This window comes from Periophthalmus magnuspinnatus, chromosome 18 (assembly GCF_009829125.3).
Source record: "Periophthalmus magnuspinnatus isolate fPerMag1 chromosome 18, fPerMag1.2.pri, whole genome shotgun sequence".
Taxonomy (NCBI): Eukaryota; Metazoa; Chordata; class Actinopteri; order Gobiiformes; family Gobiidae; genus Periophthalmus; species Periophthalmus magnuspinnatus.
In genome coordinates, this window is record NC_047143.1 from 21241521 (window position 1) to 21260946 (window position 19426).

Below are 19426 nucleotides of genomic sequence, written 5' to 3' on the forward strand. Positions count from 1 at the left end.
CTGCTATATAGTTATAACCTATGACACCTGTGGATCATTATGTTATGATTTTCACTTTTTTAAATCGCAATATTAATCCAAAACGAGTCTGCTGACTTCCACGTTCGGCCCCCTCCTACAGTTAGCTGCAGATCATACTATTTTTTTTCCATCTGTACTACAATGACTACACTACGCTGCCAAATCCTACGTGTATCACCAATTAGGAAAATAAAACTGAATAACATAGTAAGTACAGAAAATGAAAATTGATTGGCAATATGGTGTCTTGAAAATAAACGATTAAATGTTGCTCAAACATGCATGAATCACTCTAAAAACAACTTTGAGAGGGGAAATGAGAAGGGGAAACAACTATAATATGGTTGAAAGCTCTGAAATGTCGATTTTGCTGAATAGGTCTGCTTTAAAGCGGCACTGGCGGAAGGATTTCGTAACCTGCTTCGCCAAGTTCACAAAGTTCTTCCTTTGCCTGAGACTCCCTCCTTAGACTGTGGCCCTGTGACCTGGCCTTGGATAAGCAGAAAAGAATAGACGGATGGACACTTGCACGCTTTGACGTTTGATATTTCCAGTTTTTATTCTCATGTTTTAGTGATTTTTACTATCTAATCTTCTTGAGGATTTTGTTCATTCGCTTCACGGCCGAAAATACTTAGTTTCAAAGTTTCATATAACAAGATATCACAGCACAGTTAATCCTTACTGTAAGTGCTTGAAAACTGGGTTGTGGGGAGGTTGAATATATAAAATTTATGTTACGCTCAAAGACATTATAAAGTTCTTATTTCATGAAATTGTGAAACTGATCTCAAAAGTGTGTGTCATACAACTTTAATTCAGTAAAAAATGGGTCACAGTAAAATGATTGGAAATAAAAATGGGTCAATCAGACCAGCAGAGAACCACAGGCAGAGAAAAATCTGAGACAGAATCATTAATTTAAAAATACCAACTTTAACTCAGGCCTTAGCGATACTAAAATATATAATAAAATATGTTCTCCTAATTATGCAGCATGTGATCTTACAGCGTGTGTTTGACATTTCTCAGAGATGTAGCCACAGAATGTCTCCACCCCCACAGACCAAACATGGCTTAGTAACCCACGGTGATGCTGTCTGCCTGGTGGAACCCCGCGGCTCTTACTTTCAAGCAATTTTAAAACTGAAGATTCAAGTTCAAGATGCAGTATGTAACTTTTCTAGTGTAGAAGTGGAATCCCTCAGTCGTCCAAGTAGGATCAATTGCAAAAGTTTCGCCGTTCATCCAAGCGGCTTCTTCAGCTTATATCCAGTTGACAGAATATTGCTGTCTCCATGGAGATGTTATTGCTTTCCCAGCATGTTCCCCAATATGGCATTAAATCTATAACTCTCCATGGAGACACAGGACGCAGGGTGCAATCAAAAAGGAGACACTGCTCACTTTCCGAAACTGTTTTTCAAGGCGTTTTTTTTTACCCATATAAATAATAGTTGTTTTTTTATTTAATAGCATACTGTGGAACATTTCAGACAAAAAAAACAAAAAAAAAAACAATTGAGAGCAGCCCTCCACCATGAAGTTACATAGTGCACCTTAAGACGCAGAGATAAATATAGACATTATCGTTACAATATTAGAGTTATTATTGCACATACAAAAGTGTCAGTTCAAATGACTGTACAGTGTTTCTTCTGAGTTCTTAAAGAGACAGTATCATCAGTGCATTTTGGACAGAACAGTGAGCTGTCTGAAGTTAAAACTACAGTACTCAGAGTCACATATTTGATATTCTCCAACAGCGTCTCAAAAATCCATCCCATTAAAGAAAAGTAATTTATTGCTAAAACCTACTGAACTAAAGTGAATTTATTTGGTCAGCGTTACAAAAAAGTATTGCTGGTAAGTGCTATCCAGTGAGGCAAGCAGTGATTTCTTTGCTTGGTGTCACATGTAAACATTCAACTAGATGAAAGTTGTAGTCTGTAGCAGCTAAAGCGCAAACCTTTGACAACTTAAATACTAAATACTTCTTCCAGACTAGTTGTTCGTGTGCGTCTCTGAGTCTTTTGTCTTCACAGATTCTAATGGCAGCTCATCTGATGTGTCCACCTCATTGTCATAAGTGGCGTCTTCATGTTGGTGCTTGGCAAAATTTACAAAGACCTGGGGGAAAAAAAGCAGAATTAAAGATTTTCAATTAAATCTATTGAATAGAAAACATTTCTTCTTGTAAACGACTACATTTAGCTTTCCCTTAGTATTTTGTAAAAGCAGCACTTCCAAAATTTGTATTATAAGGTATACTTAATAGATCCCTCATGAGAGAACTTCATTTCAACCTGGAGACACAGATAAATGGGCATTAAAAAGTTTTATTGCACAATTAGGACCCAGGCGGAATACAGTATGTGCGATGAGCTGTGTGCTGTGCATTTAAGAGACTGGATGTCTTTCCCCGGGTAAGGTAGGGTGAGGACGATGGGGCAGAGGTGAGGCGTGCCAAACTGGATAACTGATGAACAGCTGGGAGAGAGGGTTTAAATGTCTTGGTCTTGGTAAATGGTTACGTTTTTATATAGCGCTTTTCCCCCTTCAAGGCACTCAAAGCATCAAGGAGCCACTCACCCATTCATACAGCGAGGGCGAGGTGGGTTAAGCGTCTTGTACAAGGATACGGTGACAATATTCACCTGTGGGAGCTGGAATCGCACTGACAACCTTTGGGTCAGTGGACAAACACTCTACCAACTGAGCTACTGTTGAAATAGGCTTGAGATTTTACCTTTTGTACACATTATGGATTGATGGGACAGTGCCGAAGGATTTGTGAAAGCGATAGGAACAAGTTAGACCCCGACATATAACTATTTCCTCCTTTAACGGTCTAAAAATCAAATGCCCCAGTTTTAACTTTTTTGCTTTTCTAGACTTTAAACTTTGACCATATTTATCGAACTGAAAATTGCAACTCCAAATATTTCTCGAAGTCTTTTCTCTGTGTGTACCATGAGTTTCCCCCTCTTTGTTTTGCCCTGTTCTGCTCTGGTCCTGACCATGGGCTCCGGCCTGCTGTGGATCAATAGTAATTGTGGAGCAGGTCGGCTGCTGCTCCATAGGTCAATCCTCTTCTCTATAAATCACACGCTGAAAGGTGACGCTCTGGTCTTCACAGGTTTCTCACGGCGCCCCCTGGATTTTAATACGCTGTCCAGACGCACCACAAATGATTTATTTACTGCCTGGATTTGGTAAATATTGAGCACAGATGGGGCAACTTGTCCTTTAGTTAAAAGTTACCAACAAGAGGTCAGGGATCTTCCAGTATCTACTAGGCAAGATGTTTTGGGCAAGTTAACAGCCACAGAAAATAGAATTATATCTATGGGTGGGTGACCTTGACAGTTATAGATGAATTTATATGTATATATTTTTACACAGACAAAATGTAAGGTAATCCATCAAAATATGCTAAAACGTATTGAAAAATTGCACTGAAATTATGTTGTATTTAGCTGATTTGGGCAGCCATTTTAGTCCTTATATACAGGATATTCCCTTTTATTCATATCTTCTAATCCACAATTGCAATTTTATATATATATATATATATTTTTTATAATTGTGCCGTTTCATTTTTGAGTAACACATTTTATTTTCAGAGCATTCAAGCCTCAGATGCTGCACGATATAGGATTACTCAAACATGCGCCAATCAAACAAAATACAACGCTGAGTAATCTAATGATGGCAGTGGTGGAAGGTAACGAAGTACAAGTTGTGTACTGTACTTAAGTAGAATCTTTAGGTATCTATACTTCACTTAAGTACATTTTACATACAACTTTTTACTTCTCTACGTTTGAGAGCAGGCGTGTGTACTTTCTACTCCGCTACATTTTTGAACTGGACTGAAAAGTAAAAAGTACTTTTTATATGATTTGATGGGTTATTTTTTACCATTATCACTAAAGTTTTTGAGTTCAACCTTTGGCTTTGAGCAAACAAAAATAAATATAGAAAATTCATAAGAAAAATTAAGAAAATCTGTAAAAAATTTTAAGCAATATCACCAAATTTAACAAATTAGCAACACTTGTGTACAATACTTTTACTTTATACTCTTAAAGTACATTTTTAAACTTAAATACTTTTTCTTCTGTCAATTTTTTTCGTGTGATACTTTTACTTGATGAACTTTTTCCCTCTGTATCTGTACTTTTACTTAAGTAATAAAATTGAATGACTGTGGAAAACCATGGAAAATATGGTGTAAAGCTCATAAAGTTAGCATAAACTTTTTATCACATACAAAATGGATCTGTACTTTGAAATTTGGACTCTGTAACATTTTATCCAAATCCTAAATATTGAAGTTTCTTGAAATGTGACGGCCAAGACTTCTGATCCAAAACTTGCCGAGGAAAAACAATCATTGACACAGGCCAGTGGGTTGGTGAGGTTATCACGGAGGAGGCAGGCAGTTTCCAAAGTGCTGCGTCGAGTATCAATGTGGAGAGAGGGAGGATAGGTGCAGAATATAGTGGACACATCAAGTCAAACTAACTACAGCTTTTGTGTTTTACAGAAACTAGAGAAATTATGCATTATCTTCATTGGTGTGTGACTTTGGCTCGTATTGGACTGATGCTCACTGATGCGCTAGCTTGTTTTCCTCATCATATTCCGAGAGAGCTGGGATTCGGAGATGGAGAGCTGACTTTGGGAGTCCGTTCTAGTACGAGATTGTATCGGCTGAAACATCATTAGAAGGATTTGTACACACTGTATAACACTGCACAATGGGGCTGCAGTTTAGAGGATTAGTGATAGTGTGTGCCATTACTACTGACCTAAAACCTACAAACACTGTTAATTAGACACATGCACTCTTCTATTTTTAACTTTGCTGAATTATTTGGATTTGGGTTTGTGTGTTTATTCTGAAAAAAAATAAATATATATATATATATATATATATATGTGTGTGTGTGTGTGTGTGTGTGTGTGTGAATGTAAATTTTTGTATAGCAGATACTTGTAGTTTTATTTGTGAACCACCAAGATAGCAGCTTGTTTAAATGTATCAGCAGTGAGAGATCTCTGAAGCTATGGCAAGTTATATCAATACAAATTTGGTAAGTCCAGTATAATTATATATAATTTAACAGATATTGCAAAACTATGTTAGAAGAACTGATAATGTATTTATACCACTGAAAAAATCTTGATGTCCACTTTTAGCCCAATATACAGTAAATCTTAGCTCTCATCTTAACAGTCACTGCAGCGGTGACCTCTACAGGCTGTGGGGTCAGATCTGCCCCTGTTTCTTGTCCACTGTTGAGCTAACGCTAAGCTAACACTGAGCTAACAGGCGCCTGCAGAAGCGCTCTCATGTGTAAGAGCATGATTACATCAGGCCCCTGGGGCCATGTGAAAATCAGCGGTTGCTCTGTGCTCTGCAGCGCCTGGTTTATCTCATTGACCAGGTCTGAAGCACCTGGTCTCACGTTGTGCAGCTGGAGCTGCAAAGGGAGATGTGCATGACTACTGCCCTGGACGTCATAGAAGATGTATAATACATCTTGAATTTTTAGTTTAGAAGTCATAGACTTAAGACATTTGGGTTAAAGCTCCACTAAGTAACTTATCTGATGGAGGAGCCACCTCCTCATGTCCATGAATATGTTTTGTATGGAATTTTACACAATATATTATTGGTGTTTTTATTGCTCAAAAAAATCTTGACAAACATTTTTGCTGAGTGAGCCTCGCTACGGCTCAAACCTGTAACTCCCTGGTGGCTTTACCTGCTTTACTTCATGGAGGCTGTTATGTTTAATGCCATAATGAGGAACATTTCAAGAAGAGCTATAGCATCTCTGGTGGCAGAGAAAGGTGGTAGGTTAGCTGTTGGCAGACCAAGGTGGTGGGTCTGACACCAGCTAACCTACTAAGTTAACCTCCATGAAGATATCAACACCAAAGCATGAAATGCTACTTTCACTTACCTTAAGTAAAAGTAGCACTTTGTATAATATTCTATGAACACAAGCCCCTTAACAGTGGTAACAAGTGCTGTGGGAAACACTACATTTGCATTCCTGTAATTTGCTTAAACTTAAACGAGTCCAGTTTGGGATAATGAGGCTCCCCGCTCTGTCCGCTCTGCTCTAAACGTGTGCTTGGCTCTCACCTGGTCCAGCGTTGTCTGGGACACAGAATAGTCGTCCACGGCCAGCCTGTGTTGGTGCACTGTCAGCTGGCCGAAGATGTTGGCCAGAGCTCCGGGAGTGTGTGGAAGCTGGTACTGCAGTGTGTTATGGTGCTTCTCCTTTAGGACACTGCCAGGAAATGTCTGCGAAACAAAGTCTTCTACAGGCCCCAGAGCAGGAGGAGCGCCCCCTACCCGCACAATCAGAGTGTAGCCATCGCCAAACCTGGAAACATGAAAGGACATAACATAGTCAAACAAAATGCACCAACCCTCCCTTTATTCTTATTTATATTAAAATTGGAACTCATTTTCAAACAGGAAGTACCTTGTTCCAAGCTCTTACAAAACGGCAGCACATTACTAGTATTCACATCCGTACATTTTTCATCAGCTTTCAAAATGCTTTTTTAGATGGCAAAACAAAGCAGGGGTGGACTGCCATAGCACAAATAACATGCATTCATCTTAAAACATTCTATAGCATTGAACAAGGGCTTGCGATTGATCAGATACTTTATGGAAAGTGCACAGATCAATAATAATATGCAGTTACTTACTAGTAAGAACTTGCAGGGATACCCCAGCTTTAAGATAAGGAACACAAAAGAGACACTAAATCTACAATCTCACTGTGAAAAATTGACTAAAATGTTTGGCCCTACTTTGGCTACATGTTTAGAAGCAAACCAAAAATCTGATCATTATTTGATTTCTGGAGTTATCAGATTATGTGTATGTCATGTAAATAATTATATTAATATATTACTGATGTGAGTAATCTGGTTTCTTTTGGATTCTTCACGTCTGTACAGGTTTTGACAAGGAGAATTATGCAAAAAAGGGCAAAGACAGAAATTAAAGAAATAATGTTAAGGATTGACATATTTATTTAAAAAATCCTTGTACTTAGTCTTCCAAATACAAGAGTTATGCTAAAAATCTATTGAAGAATAACTGATCCATGTTGCTAGGTATCTTGATCAGTCTTTTGTGCATGTCAACACACACCAAAATCTGATGTAATTATTGGGTTATCTGATTACCTTACTTATTGCTGCAGAAGTTTGTCCAAGAAAGGGTGGAAGTAAAAGGCTTGAGGCAAACTAGATGTCTCAAGTAGAAGTTTATTTACCATGAATACGGGCCTGGTGGGACTTAAAAATTCGACACAGTATGATCTCAAAAGTGAACATAGTGTGATTTTGGAGCGTTTAAGCATTCATCACTATGCTTCCAGAAGACGAGGTTCATATAGCAAATGTAGAGAGACTATGAAGGTCAGTAGGCTCCGGTTAGACAGCATTATGTCACAATTTAGACAAACAGTATGCCGCTGGTATGCCATGGGAAGATGATGGTGTAAATATGGTTCCTGTGCTACTGCCACCCAAATAACAATACAAAAGAAACATAATATAGCAATTCATTGAGAATAAAAGCAATAAGTAACAACCTTAGAGTTAGAGTTTGAGTTAAAGAGTTAGGAATCTGAGTGAGTCGGACATCTGAGTTATTATTTATTTAGCAGAAAGTGCTGTAAGCAAGTTGTTATAGACATCTGGCCACAATGTTCCAGTCTCAATCCATTTCAGTGGTATGAAAAAGCAATTCTGTTTATTTCTGCAGATTCAAAGAAAGCAATGTACAGCAGGATTGCATTAAGAACTCAATATGCCACATTTTAGTTTGATAAACAGTCGGGTTTCTAATATGCTGACATTTGAGCGTGTTTTCACTCATATTTATACTGCATACTGTGATTATAATTCAAAAATGTTGGTAGGATGGACTGTTGAACGTTAGCAGCCCATCTCGGACCCCCTTCAGCTCCGAATCTTCTGTTTTGATTTGTGTTTAGTTTGCTCTGGCTGTGCTCTCTCGTTTCCAAAAGCAGCGGGCAGCTTTTTAAACAGAAAGAAAAACGAAAACTCCGATAAACTGATAAAATATGTGCTCCAACTCACAACAACATAAATAAATGGATCTCATAAGGTTGCACTAACAAAGATATTATTATTAGACAGGGAAATGAAATCTGCCTGTTTTAATTAGAGCATGATTCTATGTTAAAGCATTATTAGCTTCACAATTTGCCAAATTATATTTTCATATTAGGTAAAAGGATTTGTTATGTACCTTTTGCTGTTTTGTGTAGAAACTAAATCAACTGACTTCTCGTTTTAAGATTAGATTATTAGCAATTCAAACACATTTTATACACTTCATGGAAACTAATCAAGCTTTGGCCCGGTAATGGGAGGGGAAGACCAGAGGCTTTGGTCTAGTGAATACTGTTGTGCTGTCCTTGGGCAAGACACTTCGCCCACCTTGCTTATTAATGTGTGTGAGTGATTGGTGGAGGTTGAATGCAAATTAGCTTCACTTCCACCAAGTCTACCCTGGAGCAGCTGTGGTTACAATAGTACCAAGTGTGGGGTGAATAAATAATGCATGTCTAGTATTACATTATACAGTGTAATACTATTAAAGCGGAACTAAAGACTAGCATTGTTTTCTATTCTTAGTCATTTTTAAGTTAGGTAAATTTGCAGCTTCCTGGTTAAAAACAGTCCAAACATTTAGAGTATGTGCTGCCTTCAGTGGCCACTGCAATTTACAGCACTACATGACATCACACAGGACTGCTCTGATTAAAGACAGATGTTTCTGATTACAAACAACTGGCTACAGGGGCGGAGTCTGAAATGTGGGTATCAGTTATGCTGACTTCACACCATGCGATCAAAATTGCACCAAATGGCTCTAGTCGGACGCGTTTGCATTTGAGTGTAGGCGCTTCAAACATGTAGAGGCATGACCAGTTTCCCAGAAAGTTCAAACTTTTCAACTGGCGCCTGTTCCAGGTACAACCCAGTTTAGGAGCTTTATTTGAAATGTGGTTGTGAGATGAGTTTAGGTGTTTATTCCCCCTTACGGAGCATTTACACATGCACACAAAAGCCCCCCAAAAAGCTTATATTATTTTGCATTACAGTTATTAGCATTGACTTGCAGTCTACCCACATGTAATATCAACATGTTTTAATAGTAAATCCATTTCTTGTACCTTATATTTAGTTTAACAAGGCCATAGTTTAACTGTACAGCTAATTAGCATTGTGCATCCTCCCAGCTGCGCGGCATGTGGGCTGAGCACCAAATAAGCGCGTGAGCCTTGTTATTCTGTCGTTAGCACTCTTATGACCCATTGTTTTCTGCCTAATTAATTCCCTAATGTTGGATTTACTCATTGAAATGTCCATTGTGGGCTGGTGCGCTGCTACATGCTACGCGCGCCGCAGCCTCCCTTAGTGGCAATTAGAGATATGGTGAATAAGCTACAGGCCCACTCAAACCCAGTGGGAGGAGGGGGAAGCTAGCACCGCTTCGTACCAGTGCCGTGGAAGAGAATGAATAGACCCATGGGTAGCGCAGTCCCCTTTAGTTAAAACACTTCAAGTTGAATAGTCGCTGTGCAGAAATAGTCTAAGTTTGCATATGGGAAGATGCGATATGAGGGATGCATAATAAGTGGTGGCTCCTTTAAGCTTGCGCAGATGTGACTATGGGACTAGCATCATTTTAAGGCTCATTAGCCGCAAGAGGTCTGAACCTTATTCAAATTTGGCATCGCGTACAATGCTAATGGCACCTAGCTTGTGTCAATAATGAAGTGGAAGCTTGTTTTCCAAGACTTTCTTTTATAACCTCAGCCAAGAGAGTTCATTTTCAGTTGTGTGTTGGATTGGTACCAATATAAAGTAAAGGTTCCATTCCAAAGATTTTTTTTTTTACAGAAAGTACAATAAGACAATATATATAGTTTAAAGGTATTGTTTAGATCTGTTATTGTAAGATGAAGGGGCTTAGGACTTTAGCAAAGAACATGTGTTATGGCTGAAGTTGCCACAAGATGCCTGTAGAGGTCAGCAAACGAAAAACAAAAACAAAAGTATTTCCTTTTTTTTTTTCATTGTTTGCATTTGCATTTTTTTCTGTCCAGTCAGATTTTTTCCCCTCTTTCCCTCATAAGCAGCCATATTTGTTTTGATACAGGCAAGCTATGTGTGTCCCTGATTGGCTAATCCACCTGCCACGCCCCTCTGAACTCGGGGAGATGAACTGTTAACAAGACTCATATTTTCATGTATTCTTGGCTGCCCAGGGAATCAATTCTAGTATATCTTTGAGTACTCTTACATGAGAGCACACTCGCACATCCAAATTGAGACTAAACTCAAATTAACCTGGAACTAGACCTGGATTAAATCATGATTTGAAGAAGTCTACATTTAAACTGGACTAAAACCAAGAGCTCACCTTTAAATAAACCATATTTACTCTTCCCCAATCCGACAACTGTATTTTGAAAGATATGACGCAATTGCCCGCTGTACACTTCTTGCACATTTCCAGGTGCTACACACAAAATGGAGGATCTGAAAGCAGGTCTTCAGTGTTACCTCCTGAGGGGCTGCACAGTGTGTCCGATCAAAGCCATCCCCATGAAACTGCACAACACAATTTGTACTGAGCCGTAGCTGGATACTGTGCAAGAGCCCTGCAACAACCAGCTTAACGATGCTTCATTTGGCGAGCGCCCTCTAGCTTTAACCCCCAGCATTGTCCGGGACGATACACCGCAGGATCCCAGAAATAAGGTGTAATGCGGTTTCTAAAAGTGGACACACATTTAACTTGATTAGCCATGAAATACATTGGTTCTATGGGGTGGTATAAAGCAAGAATGTATAGAAGTGCTACTGCCCTTTTAAAGAGTTCTGCTTCATTAAAACTGGCCATTAGTGCTGGCTTAAAAGATTGTATACAGTTATAATACTTAAAATGGCCGTAATTGAGTCATTTGTATAACTTGTACTGCTTGCTTCCATGGGTGGCTAAGGCTGTAAGCTATCCCAGATGCTTAAAGTGAGCAGTATAGACCTTGTACTTTGCTGGGGGTTAACACTTAGGATGCTAATACAGTGAGACAACCATTCACACAGACATTAATCCACTGTAAGCTATTTAAATTCATCACTTCACCTCCACTTGTCTTTGAACGCTTGAATGACATGTGAATGACAGAGGCCAAAAAGTAAAACTCTATATACAGCTTATGTATTCATGGGTTCAAGTTTCTTTTTTATAGGCATCATTTTGGGGAACTTGACCATTCAAAAGACAAAAATATCATGTTTGGAATCACTAGTACTTTGCTATTTGTATTACTATTAAAAAGCTTATCTTAAATGTGTCTATAGAAAAAATGTATATGCCAAATTTGTTTAATCATGTTTATTATTTCTTCTTCTGTCAATGCTGTTTGACAGTTCTGACAAGTGGTACTGACACACGTCAACGAACAACTGAACTCCTCCACCCACTGCCTTTAAAAAGAAAAGTAAATAAAGTTTGGTTTGCCAGTTTTCACTTTTCTGTCTGTTGTTTGAGTTTATAATAGTTTATACTCAATAATTTGTACCTACGTGCACCTTTTACACATTACAACCACGCAACTGTGCTAAAATGATGCTCAAATTTATGCTTATCACCATAGATATACTGCTATTTTCCACAGAATTGTATTAAACCTATCCATTTCCATAGAAACAGGGAGGTAACTTTGCCACAGGTCAGATCTGTGGAAAGGTGAGAGAGCTGAAAGTAAATATCTACGCAATGTAACTGTAATTTAATAAATACAACGTAGGTAAGCTTAATTTCCAGCAAAGCAATAACATCCTAATGGAGAAAAGTAAGTTACATAGCGTGCCTTTAAATGCAAATAAGGATACATTCACACCTCCACACACTGCATAAGAATGAGGATCCAGCCAGGACTAAGCAGGACTAAACCAGGACTAGACCAGCACCAAACCACGTCTACATCAGGACAAAACCAGGACCAAACCAGGAGGAGCTTTAACAATGCCATTTGTCCCTCAGCTTTACTCTATCAAAATGCATTGTTTATTTTGACACATGCATCTCGCCCGGCTTCTCTTCCAAATCCTAATCTTCCCTGAAATAACACACAGCATCTGCGACCGCAAACCATCCCTACTGTGTTAAGCACTTTATTATCATTTTTTTTCTCCAAACCCTGAGTCCATTACCAACAAAACACACCACAAACTCACAGTAGCCTACCACGTCACATTTAATTCATCATCCAATCAGGACTATAACTGTAATCCCTCTGTTTTATTATGGCTGTCGGCACAAGAAATATGTCTCGCCTAAGGACTGCCAGGCTGAACCAAAACGCAAAATACTAATAAAAAATAAAGCACTTATCAATGAACCTACACTCATTCTTTGTCATAGACTATTTTCATGCATTTCTAGCAGACTCCAGGCGTCACTTTGGGGGAAATATTGCATTCATCGAATTCATCATTTTTATTCTGTATTTACAACCGCCAGCGTTCTTTCATCTTTGATTTACTTCCAGTCCTTGCTCCCCTCAAATAAACTCTAGGTATGAGTGACACTTTAAATAAGGGGGTGGGGGTAATGCACAAGAATAAATATGAAGTATAGCAGGATGGAAATGAATAAGTGACTACAAAGAGAATTTCTTTGTATTTCTGTTTCTAAAAAATGTTTCAAACTAATTTTCAATTCTAACACTGAAACTAACAAACTTATTGTTTTCGGTTTCTGTTTGTTAGCTCGGGCTATTGAGTTGCACTAAGTGTGAACTGTGCCTGAGTCTATTTATTTAGCATAATCATTCAAGCCCTGAATGGGTGCTCTCACACCTATTAGCATACTGGGTACGCCTAGTATGTTCCAGTCTTTCAAAATGTGGGTTGTACTAAAAAGTACTACCGTATATACAACTACTAGTGTCAGGTTATTTCACTTTTCACACTTTTATTGACACATTATGTCCACAAGTTCACAGACTCTGAAATAAATATTTTCTATTTAACAGCAAACTCTATTCTATTATTAAAACTAAAACAGTTTTTACTGGTATAAACATATTTTAATGCACCCTTTGAACAAACAAAAAACTGTGTTATGCTAGAGACCATGCCAATACCACAAAGTCCCCATTACTCCTTTCATAACACTTTACATAAAGAGATATGATATAGCGGCGCAGTGCAGCATGGTAAAGTTTCTTCTTTTCATTTATTTTTATTTTTCTCTCTCTGTCTGGCTCTCCCTCCTTGTTCTGTCCTGCCATGTAATTTAAAACAAACAGGAGCTCGACGCAGATAAGGCCATGGCAGGAAAGAAGCCAGAAAATAATTTGGCCAGCTTCCTAACATCTGAGAGCACTAAAAGGTCACCCCGGCCGCACCCAAACTCTTGTATTTGTGTCGGTGGGGGAGAGCAGAGCTGGGGCCAATAGGTCGCGGCAGAGTGCACGCGGTGGTCCGACGGCTTTGATCAGGCGGGAAGTCTTTGAGAAAACTTGAGCAGGTTATGAATGAGAGATGACTGAGTTGGTGGAGAGCCTGGTGGGGGGTGCAGACGGCTGGGGTCTTTAAAAGTGGGATTTTGCCTGTTGGGATCAAGAGCAGAGTGCTTGGACTTCAGCCAGTAAGCAGCAGCAGCAGTGAGCAGAGGATGGAATTATTTGAATATGTGCGTAGTTCACCAGTGCACTTGTTTTTTGTAAAAAAAAAAAAAAAAAGACCCCAGCCCTTGGGACAACGGGTGGAAATTAGCGTTTGGCTTTAATCCAGTGTGTTTACTTTAATGTTGAATCATGCCTGTTCATAATAATATGCATTGTCCCAATCAAATAAATAAATAAATAAATGCTGGTGCTATTTAGCGTGGTAAGAATCTCACTTAAACAGAAGTCATAATGACCCAAATAGGAAAACCCGAACTGATGAAAATTTACTCCCTGGTACTTTGTGTACGTTAGTGCAGCTGTGACAAGATAGTAAAGTTAGATCTTAATCGTTACACATGTGAGATAGAGGGGTTGAGCCACTGGAACTGTGCACATCGCCACAGTGGTTCAACCTGAACAGAATTTTTTGGAGATAGGAGAGACCGGATCACTCAGAGGAAAGTGACGCTCATATAGAGAGGGCATCCAAACTCTACTCAAAAAGGCCCAGTCACAGAATTGAAGCGAGAGTGTTAACTACCACCGCGTTGCCAAGTACTACAGAAGCAAAGTTTCAATCAATGGATTGTCCTCAAGTCATCCAGTAATCGAAAACATTGTGCTAATACAAGTGTTAATACTAAATGATTTGCAGTTACTGTGCCAACATGAAAACAGAACGTGGTTGTAGTGACTTAATCTCATATGTAGTGTTACGTTACTGCAGAAATATTGACAAATGTTTAGCACAAATTGCAAAGTTCGTCTGGAGTAAATGAATACGTGTAAATAAGCAGATAAACTAAGAAGAACCAACAGGCAAGTACTGGGTGTGGTAGCAATAGCAACATGACAGGTGACAACAGAACGTAAACCATCTATTATTACAATATTATTACAATCACCACTGCATGTTACATTGTGTAAAAAATGACAACCCCAAAAAGGTGCAATATATTCTCTGAAAAGTTCCCATTCACTTAACTGCACCTAACATTGAGTCTCCACTTAGCGTCCTTGAGCTAACGTCGCAAAAATCAAGCTGCAGTAACTATGCTTTTGAGTGATTAGCGCTGTCTCTCTGCTGCAGTGCCTCCTCATATTTACAAGACGTTAGCATGCAATAATATGTTCCAAAAGCAATCTAACACGAAGGCCATCAGCAGCCCTGTAAAAGTTATGACAGGGAGAGTCTTGGCCGTGCATAGTTCATCGTTGACCTTATAAAATACTCCAGTTGTGGGGTGATCGGTGCAGTCCTTGGAAGTGCTATTTGCTTGGCTTGTAATGAGGAATGATAAGTTTGACGCTCGCTAAATTAAATCCGTTAGGGCTGTTAAAATGCAATAAAAAGATTTGCTTATGTAAGTAACAGTGCAGTCAAACAAGTAGCGACGTGGTACTTTTCTTATTTGAATGATATTTTTGTACATATATTTTTAAGTGATATAGTGAACACACAGCATCTGCCTTTGTTGTTTTAATTAAATTTTTTCACCATCCATCTTCAACACTGACACATGTAAAACAACTACTCTCGTAATGCTCCACCTGCAGTGCTGAAATGCAGTTTATAGTCTCCACGTCAACTTCAGGGACTGATCCAAACTTTTTGACAACAGTCTTGTAAAAAACTCCTCTAGCTTTCACACCATATTACCCTAATGCATTTAAGGCACTTTAGCACACGCTTTTATATCATGGTGCACTTTAAGCAAGGATAAGTAAGAAGCAGGGCTGCCGGGACGTGAACGATATCTGAAAATACAGGCTAGTGGGTGTCCTTGCTAACTGACAAGATTATAGGGAGGTTTGAAGCTGCTTTTATTGGTTCTTGCACTTCATTTGGGTTTACTTAGCACCCGGGAGCTAGCACATAGCCGCTCCGGTGTATTAAAGTGCTATTTACAACCTCTTCCACTTTTTTACGGCAATATTTTTTGTCAGCCATTCACAAAATCCATGATTGATTTGAATTGGGCAGAAGCAAGACAGGTAAGGAGAAGGATGTTATGAGCTGAAAGGAAGGATGATCAGAGGTAGAGGAGCCAGAATTCCATAAAACGGCTATATATATATTTTTTCTCATTTGATTAAAAAGGCAGAATATGAGCTGTTTGAGTCAACTGTTAGGAAAAAAAAAAAAAGAAAAATTGCAACAAAAACGATGAATTAAAATGTATGAGGAAAACTTACATTTTCTTTTTTTTTTTTTTTTTTTTAAATGATGTTACTGGTTAGGGTTACATCTACATACATCTACATCACATGGCAAATACTTTACACCAGATGCCCTCCCAGAAGCAATGTTTGATTTGTAATAGTAGCAATTGTAGTACATTATTTGTTTCTTTTTTGGCTCATAGGCTTTAATATGTCAGTTCAGAACTGCAAATTTGCAATGACGAGGTGTTCGATTTCATTAGACAAAATATGTTCTATATTACTACACAAAACAGTGAGTAGCATAAAATAGGAACAAAGAGTGGGGAGAGACATTCAGTGTATTTTCAAAGCTGGCAATCAATGTGACAATCACTGATAAGTGGATATAAAAAATATACATGTTTATATGATGGAACTACTAACAGCTCAACTACAGCTAAAGTCACCAATTTTTGAAAGGACGTGGAATCAGAATCAGAATTCTGATTCTGATTCTGTCCAGTTATTCACTTTCTCACATAGAACACTTATACCCTACCATTTGTTTTATTTTATTTTGGAAAAAAAAAAAAAAATGGCCTGGTCTCAGGACACTTTGTTGATGTGAATTGTCAATGTATCGGTGGTAATAAAAGTAAAAAATGTCATGATATTAAAGCTGAAATAATATTTGTTGGGGGCTCAATATTTATCGTGTGTACAATTTTTATGCATTTGCTGGGATTGGGGAATCAGTTATTTTTTCCATCACTGCAATCAGATTTGAGGAATAAATACGTACCATATTTTGCGGACTATAAATCACACTTTTTTCATATTTCGGCTGGTGGTGGGACTTATACTCACATGCGAATTATATGTGAAATTATTAAAATATACAATTTCACATCTTCGTTACGTTAACAAACCAGACACTTATTCAGTTCTGTCTATGCTTCATGTAGCTGAATCCATATAAATGTGTTATGTTAGCGTGCTGTACTGCTATACAGCCTGTTGTTCTCTATTTTATTGTTATTATTATAACTTGATGTCTGTTCTTGGTCTTGGATTTTGTAAAATACATTTCGCCAAAAAATACGACTTATAGTCCAGTGCGACCTATATATGTTTTTTTCTTCATTATTATGCATTTTTCTCTGGTGCGACTTATACTCCAGAGCGGCGTATGGTCCGGAAAATACGGTAAGACTCTTCTATGACTCATGATGCAAATTAACACTAAAGTATCATTCTGCTCTTTATCTATTGCATCTAATGGGTTCTGACAATATTGTATGTTTCGAATTATTTTTTCGGGGTTAATCGTTAAGTTTCAATATGATCGTTTACCATCTATATTTGTCCTGTGACCCATCACCTTGGCAATAGCGCAGGACAGGTTTTATTTATTTCTAATTAAAAATGAAGCTGTGCAGTTATTGTAGGAGGAAGTGTTGACTGATACAATAAAATTTGGCAGTGGCACTTTAAGACACTCTTTTCATCCCAAATCCTCAGCCTTTATTGCACATAAAACCGTCCCCTCCAGTGGTTTAAACAGCCTATTTGGGCTCATTTGGGCGTGATTGATACACAGAAGCGGGCTTGTTAAAGTGGCAGAAGGGCACAGAGGTGATAAAGACTGGGTCAGTGTCGGAACTAAAGGGGGGGTGAACTAACAAGCACATGAACGGACAGGCTTATAACATGCGGCGCCAACAGGGAGGAATAAATAAAGCCCCCTTCACACATACTTTTCAGTAAGTCGACGAGTACAAAATGCCAGAACACTCTATAATGACCCCCATTCACACATGCACTCCCAGAACAGTGGCTAGATTTTTGGTCAAAATCAGCCCATAAATCAGTCGCACAGTGTAAGCTTAATGCATCTCTATGAGCATTACACACTACTGACAGAAACATGGATTTCCGTGGCAACAGTCGGTTTTGATGTTCCATTCCAAGCTCTATGGAGACACGTTTTAGCCGCACACAGCAGGAGCCGTAAGAGTCAGATGTACATGTGGAGTGACAATTGTACCATCCCCCTTCAAAAGACTGATAGGATTCTGTAAAGCTAGGGCAGTATGAGGCAAGACATATCCATGCTATTACTGTAAATATGATGTAAATACTTTAGATACATGAGTATGGCTGCAATATTAAACATAAAAAGAATACTATGACATGTAGAGAAGGCTGTACTGATGTGGTGTGATTCAATTACCACTATTTGTAATGCTGTTTCAAGTTGGTCTTTTTGATATCACATTAGAACATACATCTGAAGATAGTACTCCCAATGGTGTACAGTATATACGAGGTTTTTACATACATAGATTGTATAAATAAGTGTGGTAATTGGGGCGAATTTGGAGCAGGGTTCCATATTTGGAATTGAGACTGCGAGTATCATAGCAACCAAAGAGCAATCCAGTGCAAGGCTGATGAAGGTAACATCCCTTTCCGCTTGCACCACTGGTTCAGGACAGAGTGAGCACTGAGCAGCGCTGTCAATGAAACCTGTTGCTAACGCTAGCGGGAGTGACCTTGGGAAAAATAGTCGCCTGATTTGTCTATTATTAATGTTCATGTTTATCTTAATTTACAGGCACAATAGTGAAATAAATACCAGGATCATGTAGAGTGGTTAAGCATTTAAGACCAAAATGACAAGGCTTACTGCAGCCATTACAGAGAGAAGAGACAATTTTTCAATGTAAAGTGAACTGGAGCCGATGGAGCCAGAAGCACATGATCATGAGCCATGATCACTTCCTATTTGGAACACAGTGGCTAGCAGGTTAGCCATGTCCATTTATATATACAGTCTATGGTCAGATAGCATAATAAAGTTAACAAAAAAGTTGGGTATAGTCTAAAAAGAACCTGGACAATAACTTGGCATAACAAATTTAGCTTCTTGTATTATTAATATCTTGCATTTGTAAACAAAGTATGCTGGAAAAAATGGACAGTCAAAACAGTCAAAGTTTTTATATTGGTTATGGTAAACAAGTTATAATACATACAAAACTACACGTAATAATTACTTTAAATACAATATTATCATGTAAATATAAACCAAACCTTTTTTAATATATTGCTATGACTTAAAGAAGCACTGTGCATCTTCTGGTTTCAGGTTGAGGATCCACAACCTTCTTGTCTCTATGGCCATGTTATTGCTTTGCCTGGTATGCCTCACAGTATGGCATTAAACATATCTATTATAGCTTAAAATACTTTGAAAGGCATTCTTACTGTGAGCAGAGTCTGACCTGTAACTTGGCCTGGTGGCATCTCTTGCTTGTCTACATGGAGATAACTTTAATGCCATAATGCAAAATTTGAAATCCTGCGTATTTATAGTTCTTCTCTTAAACAGAAAACACTCTGTTCCACCTTGTAATGTCATTTGACAATACATAAAGGCCTGGAATTGCCTATTTCTACTGAACAAAAGGTAAAAGGTAGTTGTTAATTTG

The 19426-nt window shown here is 38.4% G+C and overlaps 1 protein-coding gene across 1 annotated transcript in view; it reads right to left on the reverse strand.

Moving 5' to 3' along the window:
- Nucleotides 1-1894: 1894 nt before the first annotated feature.
- The window catches only part of LOC117385948 (phospholipid-transporting ATPase ABCA1-like), a 260381-nt gene continuing 242849 nt past the window's right edge, over nt 1895-19426 (reverse strand). The window contains exons 49-50 of the mRNA XM_055229034.1: nt 6185-6428; nt 1895-2151 (exon numbers count right to left, since the gene is read on the reverse strand). Of these exons, the coding sequence (XP_055085009.1) occupies nt 2026-2151; nt 6185-6428 (370 nt within the window). The 3' untranslated portion in view covers nt 1895-2025. The remainder of the gene's footprint in view (nt 2152-6184; nt 6429-19426) is intronic.